This window comes from Malus domestica, chromosome 03 (genome assembly GCF_042453785.1).
Source record: "Malus domestica chromosome 03, GDT2T_hap1".
Classification (NCBI taxonomy): domain Eukaryota; kingdom Viridiplantae; phylum Streptophyta; class Magnoliopsida; order Rosales; family Rosaceae; genus Malus; species Malus domestica.
In genome coordinates this window covers 1,395,658-1,415,059 of record NC_091663.1, presented here as the reverse complement: position 1 = coordinate 1,415,059, position 19,402 = coordinate 1,395,658, and the positions used below count along the sequence as shown (strand labels likewise).

The window sequence follows — 19,402 nt, the reverse complement described above, 5'->3', positions numbered from 1 at the left end:
GTCTTCCAAAGCGCCTCACAAGCTTTCCTTCTCATTTTCTTCCCTTTCTCCATCTCATTCAGCACCCAACCCGTATCCGCCACTATCTTCCTTCAGAACCTCGCAAATCTTCCCCCTCGCCACGTCCGCGCAAAACTCCGACCTGCTCGACCGGCGTTGATAAACTGTTCTGTAGCCATAGGCTACCCGGAGTAAAGGGACTCCTTTTTTTTTTTTTTTTTTTAATCTTAAAGGGGATCTTTTATAATGTCGCATCTGGGGAGTTATTTTTTAGTTTCGTCCAGTCATTATACTAAATTAAAATTTTAAAGTGCCAATAATTATTTTTAAAATTTAAATGCCAATTCTAACGTTAATTTATTATGTCTTTTTTTCTCAAATTTTACATTAGTTTTGGTGAGGAAAGTTTTGGACTCATGACGCATTAAAAATTTAACAACCTCTTCACTAGGATATTGGAATTTGAATCTTATGCATGTTAATTTATTAGTTGCTTTCCTAAGCTTTACCTCTTATTGCATTTTTTTTACATAAATACTACTTTTACCACATTTTTCATACTATATTTCTTTCACTTTTCTGATAGAAATGAGACACACATGCAGGTCCGATGAAATATGATACAAATGTGACATAAAAATAGGATAATGTTAGAGAGGCTAAATTTATAAACTAAATGATGTGTTACGAATAGAAGTAAGCATGTTTATCAACGTGTAAGTAATAAATCATTCATCAACTTACATATCTTTTAATTTTTAAAACTTTGTTTGCAAATTTAGTTTCGCTAGCATTATTTATAAAAATATAATAAGAATAACATTTTGTTTGTTTGTTTTTTTGTTTTTTTTTAATGTCCGACGATTAAAAAAGTATGATGTGTCGTTTGTATGTCCCTTTTCTATATTCTACTCTCTCTCTCTCTCTCTCTCTCTCTCTAACACTGACGCATAGCAAAGCCAAAATAATCCACAGCCGCAACAGAGAGAGGAGAATGGCCGCAGCAGCTATGGAATTAGCTCTTATAAATCCGTTGACTTTATTCCATCCCAAGTCTCCAAACCCATCAAAGCTCAGAGCTTTCACCATCCGATGCTCCTCCGCCATCTCAACCACCGTCCCAGGTTCTGCTCTGCCGTCACCTCTTGTTTCAACTGTTTTCTTTCACTCTTCCAACTTTTCCAATACATTAATGCGCATGAATATTTAAAATATTTGTTTTATATTAGAAAAAAAGACTGTGTCTTTACAGTAATTAGATGAAAAACAAGTTAATTGCGTGCCATAGAACTTCAGTTTTATGCCCAGGAATGTGAATTTTTTTTTAATAAAAGTGAAAAACAAATGATGGGTTTATTCAGTTTTATTGAATTTCTTGTTCTTAAGCGCAGAATTCACTCTCGGAGGTTTATAATCTTGATTGTTGATAATTTCTTTATAATACAGATTAAATTTGTAGTTTTATTATTAAAAATATATGGTTCTGTGTGTTTTGTATTGTTTGTTGGGGTTTAGATTTGGCAGAAAGACCTTGGAAGACCTCAGATGCTAGGCTTGTGCTTGAAGATGGTTCAATCTGGAGAGCGAAGTCGTTTGGCGCTTCAGGGACCCAAGTTGGTGAAGTTGTATTCAATACATCCTTGACTGGGTGAGATGACTTATGATTTTGTATCTCCCAGCAATTTATCTTAACATTTGAACTTTGGTGTCAGGTTCTCTCCGTTTGTGGGACTTAGCTGCATATGTTAACATTGTAACATAAATTTGGTACTTGTATAAGTGGAACTAGTTACCTCCTCTGTGGTTGGGTATCAATGTCGAGGAATTCATAATTTCAGCCTGTAATATACGGAGTCTGATATACGGACATTTTACATATTTACGCAGGTACCAAGAAATTATTACAGATCCTAGTTATGCTGGCCAATTTGTCCTGATGACAAACCCACATATTGGAAATACTGGTGTAAATTTTGGTAGGTGAAGTTTTCTTTCTCAAGTTTTGAAATTTATACCGTCTTGGATATGATGAATTCTGATATTGGTGTCATCCTTATCAGATGATGAAGAATCAAGGAAATGCTTCCTTGCCGGTCTGGTGATCAGAAGTTTAAGCATCAGGTGACCAATTGGTCCTTCTTCAAATACTGCTCTAGGAACATTAATATCAGCCATTTCCGTGATTGAGCTGTGATGCTCAGTTTTGGCAATAAACTAAACTGTGTGATTGTTAATTTGCAGTACTTCAAATTGGAGATGTGCAGAAACAATTGGTGATTATTTAGCAGAAAGGAACATCATGGGAATTTGTAAGTTAGACCTGGGCATTAATCTTTAAGGAACTAATATTTTGCAGAATCATGTTAATTGGTGTGCTATGCTGTTTGTGTATGATTTCTGACGTTTTGCTTTTGGTGCTGATTGATTATGAAACAGATGACGTTGACACACGTGCTATCACCCGAAGATTAAGGCAAGATGGAAGCCTTATTGGTGTTTTAAGCACAGAAAAGACAAAATCAGATGAAGAACTATTGGAAATGTCTCGTTCGTGGGACATTGTTGGTAAGTACTTGTTAGTTAAATGAGTCAAAGGAAGTAACAGAAAAAGAAATCAAGTTTAAGGATTAAAATTCCAAGGTTTCTTGTTTTAATTTTGCAGGGGTCGATCTAATAAGTGGTGTGTCATGTAAGGCCCCTCATGATTGGGTTGATAAAACAGACTCAGAGTGGGCATTTAACTCCAGTAAAAGAGATGGAGATGCATTTCATGTAAGTCAGTATTGAGTTAAATTTGAATTGCTAAACAGAATGTTTGGTATCATTTTCGTTCTTTGTTTTTAAATTGACAAGAGGGGAAAAGGAGAGGAGAATAGAGATAAAGGTCGTACCCAGTGCACAAGGCTCCCGCTTTACGCAGGGTCTGGGAGAGGTAAATGTCGGCTAGCCTTACCCCCATTTATGGAGAGGCTGCTCCCAAGTCTCGAACCCGAGACCTACCGCTCATGGGCGAAGGCACTTGCCATCGCACCAAGTGCGACCTCTGAGAGGAGAACAGAGATGAAGGAAAAAAATATATAGGATGGTTTTGGAAGTAAATTGCTTTTTAGTTCTAATTGTATCCTATTATGCATGCTCTTTTTGTCATGTGTCGCATCTCTTGTTTCTCTCCTTCCCCATCCCTTCCTTTATCTCTTTAACTATAAAGCGAAAGGCAAACACATTTGCTAAAGGACCAGTATTGCTCTGATGTTGGTACTTTGGTCTTAGTTGACCTTTTATCTTATTCCAGTCTGTCTGAATTTTAGGTGGTTGCATATGATTTTGGAATCAAGCATAATATACTCAGGCGCTTGGCTTCGTATGGTTGTAAAATTACTGTTGTGCCTTCAACATGGCCAGCATCAAAGACTCTTAAAATGAAACCAGATGGGGTCCTTTTCAGCAATGGCCCTGGAGACCCATCTGCTGTTCCCTATGCTGTTGAAACAGTCAAGGAGATTCTTGGGAAGGTTCCAGTTTTTGGAATTTGCATGGGCCATCAGTTGCTTGGCCTGGCATTAGGCGGTAAAACTTTCAAAATGAAGTTTGGCCACCATGGAGGAAATCATCCAGTCCGTAATCTTCGTACTGGACATGTTGAGATAAGTGCTCAGGTATGTCAATGTTAGAAATTTATTATGTTCGAAAATTTTGTACTGTCTAAAGTAAACATGTCGAAGTAATGGACATATATGAACCTTTTTATCCTCTAATTTTGTTGCAGAACCACAACTTTGCAGTTGAGGCTGGATCACTTCCGGAGGGTGTAGAAGTAACTCATGTCAATCTCAATGATGGAAGTTGTGCTGGCCTTGCCTATCCTGCACGACACATCATGTCTATTCAGTACCACCCTGAAGCATCTCCAGGACCTCATGATTCGGACTATGGTAATGTGAACTGTGTTTCTACATACTGATAAGTAAACATTAAATTTACTAGTGTTATCTGCTGTAGATGCTTTGCACCAATTAGAGATATGCACTTTTAACAAGAAATCTAGGAATTTCATCACCTACTGAAAGGTGAAGCTAGAGCTCATAGTTACGAACTTACGAGGGCTTTTCTTTTTCCTGTTGCTTCTTTCTAGCTACTTTCTATCACACTTATGGTACCATTTCTTTACAATTTTACATACTGTGTAATGTTAAATTACAAAAAAGTTAAGGGATTGTTTTTTACTGCAGTTTTTAGTGAATTTATAGAGCTGATGAAGAAGGTAAAAGTAAATGCATGAAGGTATCTGCACTGAGCTTCAGTTGATGGACGGCATGCCCTGAGGCGGCGAGGGTTCAAATGGTCATGCATAAATCCGGCCTCTTCTCGTATATTTGGGATTTGCATTTGCAGTTGCAGAAAAATAGTTATGAGTTCTTCCTCGTTTTTTTCTAGTCATAACGTTGTTAACAACTGAAGTTTTGAGACGAATACTTGCCACCCCTGAAGTTTAGCTCTATTTGAGTCTTTTGTCCTTGTTTTGTATGCTGTAAGTGGTTCAGTAGGACGGTTATTCTGCGTGCTTGCAATACAATTTCAGTCTATATTTTTGTGCTCAAGAATCCATAGATTGTTGAGATTGTCTCACTTATAAGCAGGTTCTGGTTGAGGAGGAAAAACTTGGGTCATACCGCCTGATCATCTTACTAGTCCAACAACCTAATGAAATGATGTCACATCGCTAGTAATTTGCTCCGTAGACTTTTGCTCATAACCCTATGAACACAGTATCAACATTTATATAATGGCCTAATTGGATTGTTAATCCTAGTGGTGAGGAAGATAGACCCTTTGGTTAAAAAATTCAGGAGAAGCGCATGTGGGGAAGTCCTAATGTTTAAAATTAAAAGATTTGTCAACTCTCCGTTAATTGTTAGAACGTGAGTCACATGTGTGGTCAAAACAGAACTCTCTGTTAATTGTTAGCATGGGAGGCTAACTTTATTTTCTTAGCCTCACATGTGAGGCTTCGATGCTAACAATTGACAGAACTTTTATTGAGCTTAAATCCTAACGGACTATACCACGGATGCTTAAATCATAATATTTTTACCACAAATATTATCTTTCGACTACTCTATCACTACATGATGATAAATCCAATAAATTAAGCCTTATATAGTTGAAGCATCGATGGTAGTTGAATAGTTAATCCATACAAAATAATTAAAAAAAAAACAATAATTGATTGATATATATATATATATAAGAAGGGATCAATTTACTGAACCTGCAGACTTATATCTGCAAAGAACCTTACACCTTAAAACCCTATCCTGAACATAAAACCCTGGCACTACCATAATCTTAACCCGGCTCGGACCGAGCGATCTCTGCCTGTCCATGAACATGTCATCCATGTAATGCGGATCAAAGCTCCTATTCTCCTCCACCCTCAAAATCCCGAGAGGCGGATTGAACGAAAATGCAAGCAAATGAAGCAACCAAATGCACTTGGTAGCAACAAAGAATTCTTGAAGAACCTGCTCCGGCCACGGCCTTGTCCAATTTAGTGTTGTAATGATGCAACTCATCTTCTGATCGCAAAACTTACTGAATTCTTCGCAGTAATACTTCGTTCCCTTTCTTAATACTTCGTTCCAGCTCAAGTTTCTGAGGGCAACGAACGAAGAAAACTGCGCTTGGCGTGCTTGGTGAGGATCTAAAATCTTCGGCGAGCCATTTTTCTGAAACATACAGTTCTCGAAGTCTTGGTAGAGTGACTGGTTGATGATGGCTTCCAAATGGTACAACACTTCCTTGGAGTGCTTGGAACTCAATGACAATTTGAACGGCTCGAGAAGCATGTTCAAATTATCCACCAGGGTGTTATCTGTTACTTCGATCTGCGCTACAAGGATCTTGCAGAACTGTTTTACAGACAGTCTTGCTTCTGATACTATCTGTAAGAAACCTTCCACCATTACTTCCTCGCTGACCGGCATTAGGTTCTCTGCATTCCCATCGTTGGATTTGCCACTCTTTGGGAAGTTCCCAAGCTTTTCAGGGATTTGGGAATTCTTGGTATGTGTTGCTTGTCTCAAAGCTCTCTTCAGCTCTTCACAGTAAGTTTCCAAGTAGTCCATCTTCTGTTTCAGCTCCCCGAGCGAAGATCTCATCTCGGAAACCTCCATTAACGCGGCATCTCTCTGCTCATTCGCTTCTGTGAGCTGTTTCCTCAACGTCTCAATTGACATTATCCCCAAGTCCCTATAAACCTGAGAAACTTCCTCTGGTTCTGTTCGGTTTGGAGAGCTTTCGTTCTTGTGCTTCTTCCTTAACTTGGGAAACAACCACGAAATGACTCCCCGACTCTTTGGTTGCGACCGAACAGAAGAATGTGAATCTGTCAACGGCACAACACTGTTAGAATTCCTGTAGTTCCTCGTCCCAACCTCCGATTCGCTTGTTATGATCGCAGGCTTGCATCGATTACAAGATGAAACCGAGTTGAAATCCCCCAAACTATTTCGCCTTCTCGACCTGAAGTATTCCTTGGCAGGCGATGTTTCAAGCACAGTGATATTGTTTGCACATGAAGAGCTTGTCACAGACTTGTGATCCTCGGCTGGACAAGCATGGGACTCTAAGTTGGCAAAATCGGAAGGAAACCCTTTTCTTGAAGATGAGTTTTCCTTGTAATTTGATGCAACTGTTTCATCCACATTTCCTTCTAGCCCGCCGTACTCGTCACAATTCTCGGATAACCTTCGATTCATTGTCGGAATTTGTTGAAATCCGGGCAGTGGTTCATCTTCATAACTCTGTAAAATGTCTCCAAATTTAGTGAACTCATCCGGCACTTATTAACCCCAAAATACAATCCTTATTATTATATTTTAAATACGAAGATCTAAACTACTCTAATATACGAGGGGAGCGTTCCAACTTTTTAAGGTCGTAACCAACTGGCCTAACTCAAGTACGCATAAAAACAACTGGCCTAACTCTAATATACGAGGGTTTGTGACTTTGACGTTCTAATTTTCTCCTTCTGTCGTCCCTTTTATATCTTCGGGATTCGCTTTTGATATATCCAAAGAATAAAAATTTCTCACAATAACAAAGAAAACAAAGCAAAGTCCATGCTAAAAAAAATGAAAACGAAGTAGTGGCACGCTCGCAATACCCAAAAAAAAAACCACCTAAAAACTAAAAATATTTATTAAAAGCAAAGAACAAATTGTATGACAGTAGTAGAGAAAACAGAGCAAATTCCGGAAACTAGAGAACGAAAAATGAAGAACGTCGAAAATTTCGACTCACCGGAGTGAAAACGGGGTAGTCCTGAGCAGAGAACTGGGAGGCAGGGCGGGAGGCAGGGGAAGAAGAACGGAACCTGAGATTTGCAGGGCTGCTTCCTTGAACCAGAGCAGCATGGAGAGCTCTCAGCTCCACTGCTTTGGCAACGGCGGCTTGGATTTCCTGCCTCCTGACATCGTTTGAGACATTGGAATTATTCTCTTGGGGTTGAGAGTTGTTAGTATTTGTAGTAAAAGAAGCCATGAAAAACAAGAGAGAAAAACAGAGGAGGGCAGAGGAGGAGTGGGGTGAGAGTGAGACTGTTCAGGGAGAGATAAGAACAGAGAGAATGAAGGAGTGGGAATCCAATGGTTCGGTTTAGTATGCAGAGATGATCATATCTACAGTGGAATCTTGGAAAACCAGAGAATTTTAGAGAGAGAGAGAGAGAGAGAGAGAGAGAGAGAGTAGGGGGTACCCTATGCCAATGAGCTTCTTTGTCTTGGTTCTTATGGATTTTGATAGAATGAGAGCATGTGAAGCACAGAGAGAGAGAGAGAGAGAGAGAGAGAGTGAGAGTGAGAGGGGTAACTCTTACTCGATGTAGGAGGTATGGTTTTGGTATAAACTAAATTGACCAAAATGTCCTTGGGGCCATGGTTTCCTAAAATAACCATGCAACCAACATAAGGTGGTGGTACTACTGTGAACATGATTGCTTGGTTTCATGAGAAGTTCTCCACTCTATGTTCCACTACCCTAACAATTGTTTGAACTTTGAAGAAGTGATGAATGATGATGCCCACTTTAATTGTGAAATACTTTATGTAATGATAGCAATTGATGATCTAAGTGAGTTGGTCCTCTTAATTTCATGTGCATATTGATTACACATGTTATTTTTTTCTTTCAAAAGGGTCAAAGAAAGAAAGAAAATAAATGTGATTAACTGACGTACAAAGAAAATACAAAACAAACTCACCACGATAGCTTAATTTCGGCTTGTCAAAATTGAAAGTCATAAGCAATAATGCATGGGTAAATTGCTCATGAAACTATAGTTTTGTACAAAATTTACATGTGAGAATATAACATAAAATTTTGACATGGTGATACCTTCTAATCCCCAATAAGTTTGGAAATCATTTGGCATTATATTGTCCTCGACTATGTTCACATTTGAGGAAATGTGAATTCTATTCTAGAGATTTTAATTTTAATGATAGAGCATTTATCTATATATGACCGTCAGAATAAGAATTAGTGGTAGAGTACTTATCTTTGCAGTTCCAGTTAAAGTGAAAATTAACGTTAAAGTACTTATCTTTGCACTTACAATCATAGTTTGATTCACACACTCATTTAGTATGGGATGAGGGTAGTTTGGTCCATGAAAAAAAAATTCTGAGCTGTCCAATCCAAGGGCCGAAAGGGAGTGGGGGTTTGAGGACAGAAATATCCAAAACCTTCCAAACACTCATTGTCTAGCCTTTCTGTAATTAGCGAATCTTGTAAAGTCCAGTGCAACAGAGGGGACCAAATTAATGAGAAGAGATCCTCTCCGGATCTCTTCCATCAAAATTACCGGATCAAATGATATGGACCTTTGAAATTTTATCCAACAGTAAAAAATTATTATAGCTTTTCAAGGATGAAAATAAGTGGACTGTTGGATGAAATTTCAAAGACCCAGATCACTTGATCCGGTGACCTTGATGAAAGATATCCAGAGAGGATCTCTTCTCCAAATTAATGGGTCATCACCTTGTACTAGTAGATTTACCAAACTGCCCATGCTTAAATTTTATGTTGGCCTCATGGGCATGTAAGAAGGATGGGTAGTTTGAAAAACGCAAGACTTAGTTTATTGGAAGGTTTAATGTATTAGGGCTCATTTGAAAATATTTTTAAAATGATTGAAAGTGTTTTTGATAAAAATGTTTTTGAAACCAAGTTTTAATAAAAATCAAAGTGGATCCTAGAAAAGCACTTGAAGTGATTCCTGCCAGAAACACATACCTAATGCTTCTTTCAAAAAGTCTTTGAAGTGTTTTTGAAACCCAAAATCAATTCTACCAAGAGCACTTTCAGTAATTTTAAAAATACAATTCCAAACGAGCCCTTATTATTTTGGTTATTTTGGCAAAGGAATTCCATGTAGGATTAAGGAAATATTTAACTTTTATGTTCGTTGTTTTCAATATTTGTGTTTAGAAGAAGTGACTATTTAAATGAGATTAACTTTCTGATCACCAACCCCCCACCCAAATGCTAGAGTTTGTTAACCTCCACATGCAAAAAGGTGTTTACTAATTTTCTTTGTAAATCAACTGCATTTTACGGATTATACTTAAATTAATCACAAAGTAGTCTTTAAAAAAATTGAAATAGGTTTGAAATCTCTCATATTTTGTCCCCAACAAAATAGATTGGAAATTATTAGTTTCTTGTTTAGAATGAGTTAAAGTTGGCTTAGCTTATGTCAAATTCCGCTGTCTTAAGGTTCACTTATGCCTTATAACCAGTATTTTTTCAGTGCGAATGTGGACACCACTACGTAGGGTTGACACACAGCTGTTTTCTTATTGGTTTTGGCTATTTGTTATTGTGTCCCATTTCACGTTGATACCCATTAATAGAAAACACAATCCTAACTCATTCCCATTCGATGGCTCTTAAATTGTTGTAGAAGCAAATGATCCAATAATTATATATTTAAAGGAAAACTAATGAAATGACTTGAAAATTTTGAGTTTTAATGGTAAGGACAAAATAAAGGGTAAAGTGAATAGTACCATGATTGATTTTTTAGTATAAAAATGTGGTTTTTCGTTAAAGTGAACAGTACCAGATACTTTTTATTAAAGTTCCCTATATTTAATCATCCTTCTTTAACGAGATAACTCATACAATGTTAGGGGTTTCCCATTGCTTGCTACTAACTAGACTGTCTGCCAGTAATTTTAGTTCAACATAAAGATTTTTTTTTTCGGGTGCAATCCAATTACCGAAGACGTTCAATTTTTTTTTTGTTTTTTTGTTTTCCTCTTCTGAGGATTATTCCTGCACAAAACCGGCTTTTCTAGTTATTTGATGATCTACATTTTCATCTAACATAGTGTTTTGGTACACAGTTTATATAACCAAACAGTTTCGAATGATGATGATTTTTGGTAGAAATGAATATTGAAGTATGACTTATAATATAGATGGTTTACATTGCTAAAATGCATTATACGGTAACCTTAAAAAGAATGTGTGAACTTTTTCTTAAAAATGGGGACATCCTTTTTCTTTTTCGAAAATAAGGACATAGATAATACAAATGGAAGTGCCTCTCACATATGACATCCCTAAGTCTTATTTCAATATTGTAACTGTTTTTATGAAAATTTCAATACGGCCTAGTGGGATAGTTTATGTTAGATTCTGATCGCAGATTGTGAATGTACGGTGGCAATTAGTTTTCATTTTCTCTTGAGAGAAACAAAGAGAGTTTGCTTTTGGTCTCTTTCACTCTGTACCAAACGGAATATATTAGATACAAGCAAAGATGCAACCGAGTTACTCCAAAAGAATACAGCAAATAACATACAGCAGGCTGATAACCCTAAACCCTAGCTTGATGCATGGTACTTTATCTTCCACTAAAAATGCCCGCCACAGATACCAAAACAACGCCTTCTCCCCTACCACGTTGTGCAATCTGCGCGCGCGCACACACACACGCATATTTATATGGTACCAATATACTCTGCCATTTTAAGTATTTTTATTTCTATTTACGAAGCTGAGTTTCTTAAAGCAAGAAGCAGAAAGAGGGGAGGTGCTAAAATTCTTGCTGGACTTGCTCGTATGATGCTTGGATTTTGTCATGTTTTGATTGTTTGATCCTAGTAAAAGCGGATTCGTTAGGGTTTTTGTTTTCTTTTTCATTACCCACTGCTCATTACCAATACTAGGGTTATTATAGTATTCATGTCGTTGTTGTTACCCGTGTCTTTGTTTTTCTGTGGGGATCCACGTTTGTCTATTGTAGTTCTAAAACAATTAGGGTTACGTGCTTATTTTGTTTCTTTTATCTTCTGAATTAGTAAATAATACATATCCTCAGTTTCTTCTTTGTTTGTATAGATGTCTTCATGCCTTAGGGTTGATTTTGGTCTGAGAATGTGGGACCATATATTGCCTTGTCAATATCGTTCATTGCTTTCATACAAGTTGAGGCACTACTACTCCGACCATTTAGCTTCCACATTGAAATAACCTCACCTTAATTAGCCTATTAATTAGAATTGCAGGTGTTGCAAATAATGAGTGATTTTGTTATGAATTCCCCCTATGCTACTGAGCGGTCCAGATTATTGAAGAAAAGTTGAAGTTTTACAACTTAGAGCATCTCCAACAATTTTTATAGATGTGACTCTAAATACAAATTTGTTGACCCACACGTCAGTTTGAAAACTGAAACTTGTTGATTCTCAAATTTGCTCCAACAGATTCCACAAATCTTAGTATTTTTTTATTACTTCCCTTCATATGAACTTATTTTAATGTTTCATTTTTGGGAAAAAATTTGACAAAGACACATTATATAATAAAAAGAATATATGAAGAGTGGGATAGAGAGTTTCTAAATCTAGAGAGTATATGACATTTTCTAAATTTGAAGACTTGTTTAACAACTTTATTGGAGCATAAACATCTTATGTTGCACTTCAAATTTAGTTTTGTAAACTCTCTTGAAGATGCTCTTATACTACATATTTATGGCCACAAGGAAGACTCACGTAATAGTGTTGGATTAGTTAAGCTAGCTTGTCATTAGTCATACCAATCTTAATCGATCTTGACCCACGAAATCGATACTACTGTCTACACTCTTCCGCACAACTTCTTCAGATTCAGAGTTATACCAACTTTCAGCTCTTTTCTATAAAGTTGGTAGATTAGGGCATTTTTTTCCTTCTAAAATGAAATGTCCAATTTTGTTGCCCTTTTCTCTTTTATTTTAAGTCTCCTTTACCAAATTTGTTGGACGACACGATAGTATTTCTTTTCAAATTCAAGACCTAAAGTTGTGTTTCTGTAATTCAAGCTTTAACACCATTCAATAATGAAAAGAGAAGTGTAGGAGCTCCGTTCTATATGCATCCAAGTTCGAATCTCCTTCTCGTAGTTTAGATAAATTTATGTAGAATATCACTTAATAAAAAAATAAAAATAAAAATCCTACAAAATGGACAACAAAATGGGCACTAGAGTTGGAGGACAACGGTGTTGTATTAGCCAAAGAAAATTTTCCGAGGGTTAAGTAAGAGAAGTTGCTTCTCAAACGACAATGACAATTGTTTAGGCTGTCATTTGAGCATTGATGTTGTGTATCTTGATATTGTTGTAAGAATGTGAAGAGCCCTCGAGATTAGTAGAAGTAGTGAGGATCCGTAAGAGATAAGTAAGTGCAAAAATTGGTTCCCTTCTATTCTAACTAATAAAAAAAAAGATGAATTAGTTCCAGGGAAGTATCTTTCGAGGTCAGAATTCTTGAGCAAGGGATAAGCAATCAAATTAAGTATATTAAATATCTCCTACAGGATAAGTAATCAATCGGGTGACTAATTAGTCGTACCAATCTTAAATCTTTGACCCATGAATTAGACACTCTTGTCTTCAATCTTCAGCGCTCTGTATACCAACTTTGAGCCCTTTTCTATAAAGTTGGTTTGGTAGCTTTTGGGGCAACTTTTTGCTTCTAAAATGAAATGTCGATGTCCTACTGCACTGTGTAAGCAGTAGGCACTCTTTATGTTAGAATATTTTGTAAAGGGAATTTTAACGAAAAACTTCTGATATTGTTCACTTTAACGAAAAATCACATTTTTACACTAAAAAATCAATCCTGGTACTATTCATTTTACCATTTATTTTGTCTTTATCATTAAAACTCAAAGTTTTAAAGCCATTTTCATTAGTTTTCTTTATTTTTTACCCAACAGTTACTTTTGGAGGTGCAAATGACGCTTTACCGCAGTCTATAGAAAAAAGAAAAGCCAAAAAGCAAAAACAACTACGTTGGAGTAATACTTTTTTATATTAATATGAAAGAACCCAAAGTTGTGTTTTCAATTCAAAGAAGGAATCACCACACCAATGCAATACAAAAGGCTAACTTGAAAAGTGTTGGAAGCTCAAATGATTCAAATGTAGTTGCCAGTAATATGTTTTCTTACACTTAAGTAACTACTCAATGGTTTAAAAATTAGACATTTTGTTAGGCCAACAACTTTAAGTGATGACTTTAACAACATAAAGTGGTGATTTTTCCAGCATTAAATGATGATGTGGACAAATTAAAATTGGTCTCTACTAATTGTCGTCTTTGGAACTCTAATTCCCTAAATCAACTCATTTTAGACAAGTTAAGCTGTAAATTTGCGCAGCTAAACTGTATCGATTTGGAGATTTAAAGCTCCATAGATGATTTAAGAATAAAAATTCACTTTAATAATTGTTTACACCATTGAACGCTAGTGAACCTAACATATGTCCACTTTGCAAAATGTTAGATTATTATTAAGAATGTTGTTAAGATTAATTTGAAATCACCCCAAAATTAGGACAAGTAGTTACTATATAAAAAAAAAAAATCTATTACACACACAAACTAACTTACTCGAGTACTCCTAACCCTACAAGGTTCCGAGATGAAATCCAAATTGTGTCTCAGTTAAGAACAACGATAGTATATTAAGTTATCTACGATTCACACGACAAGCAATTTTGATGGATAATTTTGTTTGACATCTTCGTACATTTAATCATATCTCATCAATACAGATACAATAATGATCTTACAAAAATATGGTCATTGATAATGTGAAGATCTATTACTCCATGTATTTTCCTTTCCCTGCAAATGGTGAATTGTCCTAGTAATTAAAGGAAAATTAATGAAAATGACTTGAAAATTTTGAGTTTTAACGATAAGGACAAAATAAAGGGTAAAGTGAATAGTACCATGATTGAATTTTTAGTTTAAAAATATGATTTTTCGTTAAAATAAACAATACCATGAACTTTTCGTTAAAATTCCCAATAATTAATGCATCTCGAGTTCAAATCCTTCTCCCTCTCGAGTTCAAGCCATTTCCCTTCTTTGGGCCTAACATTTAATCTCACATGTTCCATGAAATCTTATCTCATGAGCCCCTTTCACATTTGAATAATTTTCGGGACCAGCCCATATTGAGAACACCCAAAACTTGACCCGCCATCTGACCCCAAAAAAATGAAATACTTGACCCGCCAACTTAAAAAGTAGACAAACACTGAAAATCCAGCCGCCGCTGTAATAAAACCAATGCCATTGGACAGCGAGCAGAGCACACGGATCGCTATCCGCTCTACTCCACCAACAAAATCTTCACCGTTCATAACAAGAACCAATCAACGCTTCATATTCGCTCGTCCAAAGTTTCAAAATTTCCCAAATATTTCAACTCGCGCTTCTTTTACTCTTCCACTCTATAAATAATTCCGATCATATATTTCCAAATTCACAAATTCATCGCATTTTCTCGCTGATTTTCCCGAGAAACAAACAGCCCAAGTCTCCCGAAGTCCTTCAATCTTCCAACTTCAATCCCAAATGGCTCGCACCAAGCAGACTGCTCGCAAGTCCACCGGAGGCAAAGCCCCAAGGAAGCAGCTGGCCACCAAGGCTGCCCGGAAGTCGGCTCCGGCGACCGGAGGAGTGAAGAAGCCCCACCGCTTCAGGCCCGGAACTGTGGCGCTGAGGGAGATCAGGAAGTACCAGAAGAGCACTGAGCTCCTGATCCGCAAGCTTCCGTTCCAGAGGCTCGTGAGGGAGATCGCCCAGGACTTCAAGACCGATCTGAGGTTCCAGAGCAGCGCTGTGGCGGCCCTTCAGGAGGCGGCGGAGGCGTACTTGGTTGGTCTGTTCGAGGACACCAACCTTTGCGCGATTCATGCCAAGAGGGTCACAATCATGCCCAAGGACATCCAGCTCGCTCGTAGGATCAGAGGCGAGAGGGCTTAAGGGAAAAAAAAAATCCCCAATTTCTAGGGGTTCTGGTTTCGATAATTTGTTGTCGATTTGGGGTTTTAATTTTTATCTACGATTAGGAATTTAATGAAATATGGTCGTTGCTTACAATCATGGATTAGCTGCTGTGCTTGAATTTGTATATTGTTTTGTGATTTGAATCGAAATATTTGCAGTTTCTTTAATTAAACTGTGTAATTCTATTTTACCAAAAAAAAAAAAACTGTGTAATTCTACTGTGTTTGTCTAAATTGTTCCCAGTAAACCCCACCACCTGCTTACTAGGCATGGTAATTTTTTAACAATCCATTGCCTTGATATAAAATGACAAAAACAATAGATTTTTAATCAATTTGTTGAAAATTTATGATCGTGTTTGTTTATTGTTGGTTGTGTGGTTAAAAATTATTTTAGATTATAAATTTTAAATTAAATATAAATAATACTTAACGAAAATTGATTGTATGATGTATAATGAACGTATACGATTATGAGATTTTTTAGATCTTAGGAAAAGGATTTGGCGAAGATCTTTTTCCCAATTTGTTAACGATATAGATTTTTATTGGATTAATTATTTGGTCATTCATTTCAAATATAATAAGATATTTTTTTTCAAATCTAAATGTATAATGCTACACTTATTGTGCTATTATTTGTATTATTTCTCTAGAAATGAGGTTTGCTAATGTGAGTCTCATATTTATTAGAGAAATGATACAAATAGTAGTACAATTAGATAGTAATGATAATATTTTTGAATCTAGATATCTTGCATTACTAGTCAACCTAGCACGAAATGACACAACTCGTTAATGAATTGGATGTTATTGGGTTACTTGTTAATGACCTATTAAAATAACGGATTTGACACTGCACAACTCGTTAAGAACTTAAGATAACATATATAATAAGAAAATGACACAAACACAACAAACACGATTCGTTTGTCAACTCTACCTAGCAATCTCTGTGGCCCAACCACCCCCACCACCGCCTTGATTTCTTCTCCGGTTCCGTCACTCCCCCTCCTTTACAACCATTTCTCAGTAGAAAAGAGAAGAGGGAGCAGGAGATCGACCAACAGAAGAAGCATCGTGCCTTTGTATAAGTTAGGATTTCTCTAAGATTTCATGCGTTTGATAGGTATCTCCATATCCACTCCATTAATAGATATGGATTATGAAAACCCAAACCCATTTGATCTAATTTAATTCGAATCCTACTAGAATAAAACACTCAAGATATACTAACCCCTGGGTCAAAATGGTCATCCCAATGTGGGCGGTGAAGAGTTGTGAATACTCATACACTCCCATCGCTTATCGGACGCGTACTGATCGTTCAGTCCTCGAGGCAGGCTGTATATCGACATCTGAACGATTACACTTCCCAAATATGCTTCAGAGTGTACGAGTCACCACAACTCTTTTCCCCTCACAGCGGCGTTCGATATTGGTTGATGACTTGAATGGTCTATGTTTTTTGTTTGTTTTACATTCACCTTATTGGGTTATATAGGGAGGTTGGGATGAATTCTTTTTTGGGAGGGTACTATGGTAATTTGACGAGTTTTGCGATGGAGTATACATATTTGACCAACGAAAGATGCCAAAAGAAAGGAGGGCTGCTATGGTGTTTAGATAAGACCGAATCTGTGCATTTTCAATTCATAAGGAAAAATATTAACTAAAAAATTAAAATCCAAGACCATTATGATAAGGTTCAATCTGCGCGTTTTAAGTTCATATGAAACAAGTAATTCAAAAATTAATATCCATGACCATTATATTTCGATAAGATTGGATTTGTACGTTTTGAGTTCATAAGAAAAAAGAGGAATTGAAAAATTAAAATCCAAAGTCATTATGTTTCATTAAGGCCGAATCTACACGTTTTGAGTTCATAAGGGAAATTAGTAATTGAAAATTCAATTCCAATTAGGCCTGGCAATTCCTGACACGACCCGATAACCCGACACGACACGACACGAAATTAACAGGTGTTCGGGTCGACACGATAACGAAACGGGTCGTTATCGGGTAACCCGATAAGCACCTGTTAAGATAACGGGTTTGTTCGGGTATACACGTGGGTAACACGATACACGATAAGCAGAATATTAATTTAATAATTTATAACCCTAAAAAAATACTATAATAATTATATATATATTAATTTAACAATTTTATACCCCTAAAAACTATAATAATTATATATATATATATATTAAATTAACTATAATAATTATAATAATTATATATACTATAATAATTATACCCAAAATATTAACTATAATAATTATATATATATATATATATATTAAATTTTATACCCCTAAAAACTATAATAATTATACATACAAAATAAATAGATTTAAATCTACTTAATAAATAAATATATATATATATATATACACACACACACACCAATGAACTTCATGGGATACGAATTATACGAAACTAATTTCAACGATCCAACCGTCAAACATGTTTGTATATACTTCGAGATTGCATACGCCAAAAATTGCAAAAAACAAACATTCAGAGATCAAGTAACGGGACAAAACTTTTTGACGGTTATAAACGAAAAATCACGATTTAACGGTCCTTTTAACTTCGATTTTGATGATTTTTTACAACCACACTCCTTGACCCTATATGAATACAATAATTGAATTCGATCTTCAATTTAAAATATTTACACTAGTGGATACCACAAAATCTTATGTTATACTTAATAAAAGTATGAATAAACTCTTAAGTATTAGTGAATCTATTGTTTTGATGGGATACTCATTCTACAAAACTAGTTTCAATGATCCAACCGTCAAACATGTTTGTATATACTTCGACATCGCATACGCCAAAAATTGCAAAAAACAAACATTCAGAGATCAAGTAATGGGACAAAAGTTTTCGACGGTTATAAACGAAAAATCACGATTTAACGGTTATTTTAACTCCTATTTTGATGATTTTTTACAACTACACTCCTTGACCCTATATGAATACAAGTAATGAATTCGATCTTCAATTTAAAATATTTACACTAGTGGATACCACAAAATCTTATGTTATACTTAATAAAAGTATGAATAAACTATTAAGTATTAATGAATCTATTGTTTTGATGGGATACTCATTCTACGAAACTAGTTTTAAAGATCCAACCTTCAAACATGTTTGTATATACTTCGAGATCGCATACGTCAAAAATTACGAAAAACAAACATTCAAAGATCAAATAACGGGACAAAACTTTTCGACGATTATAAAAAGAAAAATCACGATTTAACGGTCATTTTAACTCTGATTTTGATGATTTTTTGCAGCTACACTCCTTGACCTTATATGAATACAATGATTGAATTCGATCTTCAATTTAAAATATTTACACTAGTGGATACCACAAAATCTTATATTATACTTAATAAAAGTATGAATAAACTATTAAGTATTAGTGAATCTATTGTTTTGATGAGATACTCATTCTACGAAACTAGTTTCAAAGATCAAACCGTCAAACATGTTTATATATACTTCGAGATCGCATACGCCAAAAATTACAAAAAACAAACATTCAGAGATCAAGTAACGGGACAAAACATTTCGACGGTTATAAATGAAAAATCACGATTTAACGGTCATTTTAACTTCGATTTTGATGATTTTTTACAACTACACTCCTTGACCCTATATGAATACAATGATTGAATTCGATCTTCAATTTAAAATATTTACACTAGTGGATACCACAAAATCTTATGTTATACTTAATAAAAGCATGAATAAACTCTTAAGTATTAGTGAATCTATTGTTTTGATGGGATACTCATTCTATGAAACTAGTTTCAAAGATCCAACCGTCAAACATGTTTTTATATATTTCGAGATCGCATACGCCAAAAATTGCAAAAAACAAACATTCAGAGATCAAGTAACGGGACAAAACCTTTCGACGGTTATAAACGAAAAATCACGATTTAACGGTTAATTTAACTCCGATTTTGATGATTTTTTACAACTACACTCCTTGACCTTATATGAATACAAT

At 35.7% G+C, this 19,402-nt stretch overlaps 3 protein-coding genes across 3 annotated transcripts; 2 read left to right on the top strand and 1 right to left on the bottom strand.

The window, feature by feature from the left end:
* Positions 1–884: 884 nt before the first annotated feature.
* LOC103429814 (carbamoyl phosphate synthase small chain, chloroplastic-like) lies at positions 885–4,601 on the top strand. The gene is made up of 10 exons (XM_029099320.2): positions 885–1,124; positions 1,516–1,648; positions 1,888–1,976; positions 2,061–2,121; positions 2,242–2,309; positions 2,437–2,565; positions 2,663–2,772; positions 3,309–3,656; positions 3,767–3,932; positions 4,230–4,601. Exons 1-10 carry the CDS (start codon positions 995–997, stop codon positions 4,277–4,279), a joined length of 1,284 nt encoding a protein of 427 aa, XP_028955153.2. The 5' UTR covers positions 885–994; the 3' UTR covers positions 4,280–4,601.
* Positions 4,602–5,243: 642 nt separating this feature from the next.
* Positions 5,244–7,856, bottom strand: LOC103447067 (IRK-interacting protein-like). The gene is made up of 2 exons (XM_008386239.4): positions 7,306–7,856; positions 5,244–6,803 (listed from the first exon to the last, which is right to left on the bottom strand). Exons 1-2 carry the CDS (start codon positions 7,543–7,545, stop codon positions 5,256–5,258), a joined length of 1,788 nt encoding a protein of 595 aa, XP_008384461.3. The 5' UTR covers positions 7,546–7,856; the 3' UTR covers positions 5,244–5,255.
* Positions 7,857–14,806: 6,950 nt separating this feature from the next.
* Positions 14,807–15,536, top strand: LOC103447066 (histone H3.2). The gene has a single exon (XM_008386238.4). The coding sequence runs from the start codon at positions 14,930–14,932 to the stop codon at positions 15,338–15,340; it is 411 nt and encodes a 136-aa protein (XP_008384460.1). The 5' UTR covers positions 14,807–14,929; the 3' UTR covers positions 15,341–15,536.
* Positions 15,537–19,402: the final 3,866 nt, after the last annotated feature.

What these genes read in the sequence shown, in the direction of transcription:
- LOC103429814 (XM_029099320.2), top strand. Translation starts at nt 995, where the DNA reads ATGGCCGCAGCAGCTATGGAATTAGCTCTTATAAATCCGTTGACTTTA. An exon ending in GAGATGGAGATGCATTTCAT is followed by an intron (nt 2,773 to 3,308) that starts GTAAGTCAGTAT and finishes TCTGAATTTTAG; the next exon opens with GTGGTTGCATATGATTTTGG. An exon ending in ATGTTGAGATAAGTGCTCAG is followed by an intron (nt 3,657 to 3,766) that starts GTATGTCAATGT and finishes ATTTTGTTGCAG; the next exon opens with AACCACAACTTTGCAGTTGA.
- LOC103447067 (XM_008386239.4), bottom strand. Translation starts at nt 7,545, where the DNA reads ATGGCTTCTTTTACTACAAATACTAACAACTCTCAACCCCAAGAGAAT. An exon ending in ACTACCCCGTTTTCACTCCG is followed by an intron (nt 6,804 to 7,305) that starts GTGAGTCGAAAT and finishes GACATTTTACAG; the next exon opens with AGTTATGAAGATGAACCACT.
- LOC103447066 (XM_008386238.4), top strand. Translation starts at nt 14,930, where the DNA reads ATGGCTCGCACCAAGCAGACTGCTCGCAAGTCCACCGGAGGCAAAGCC.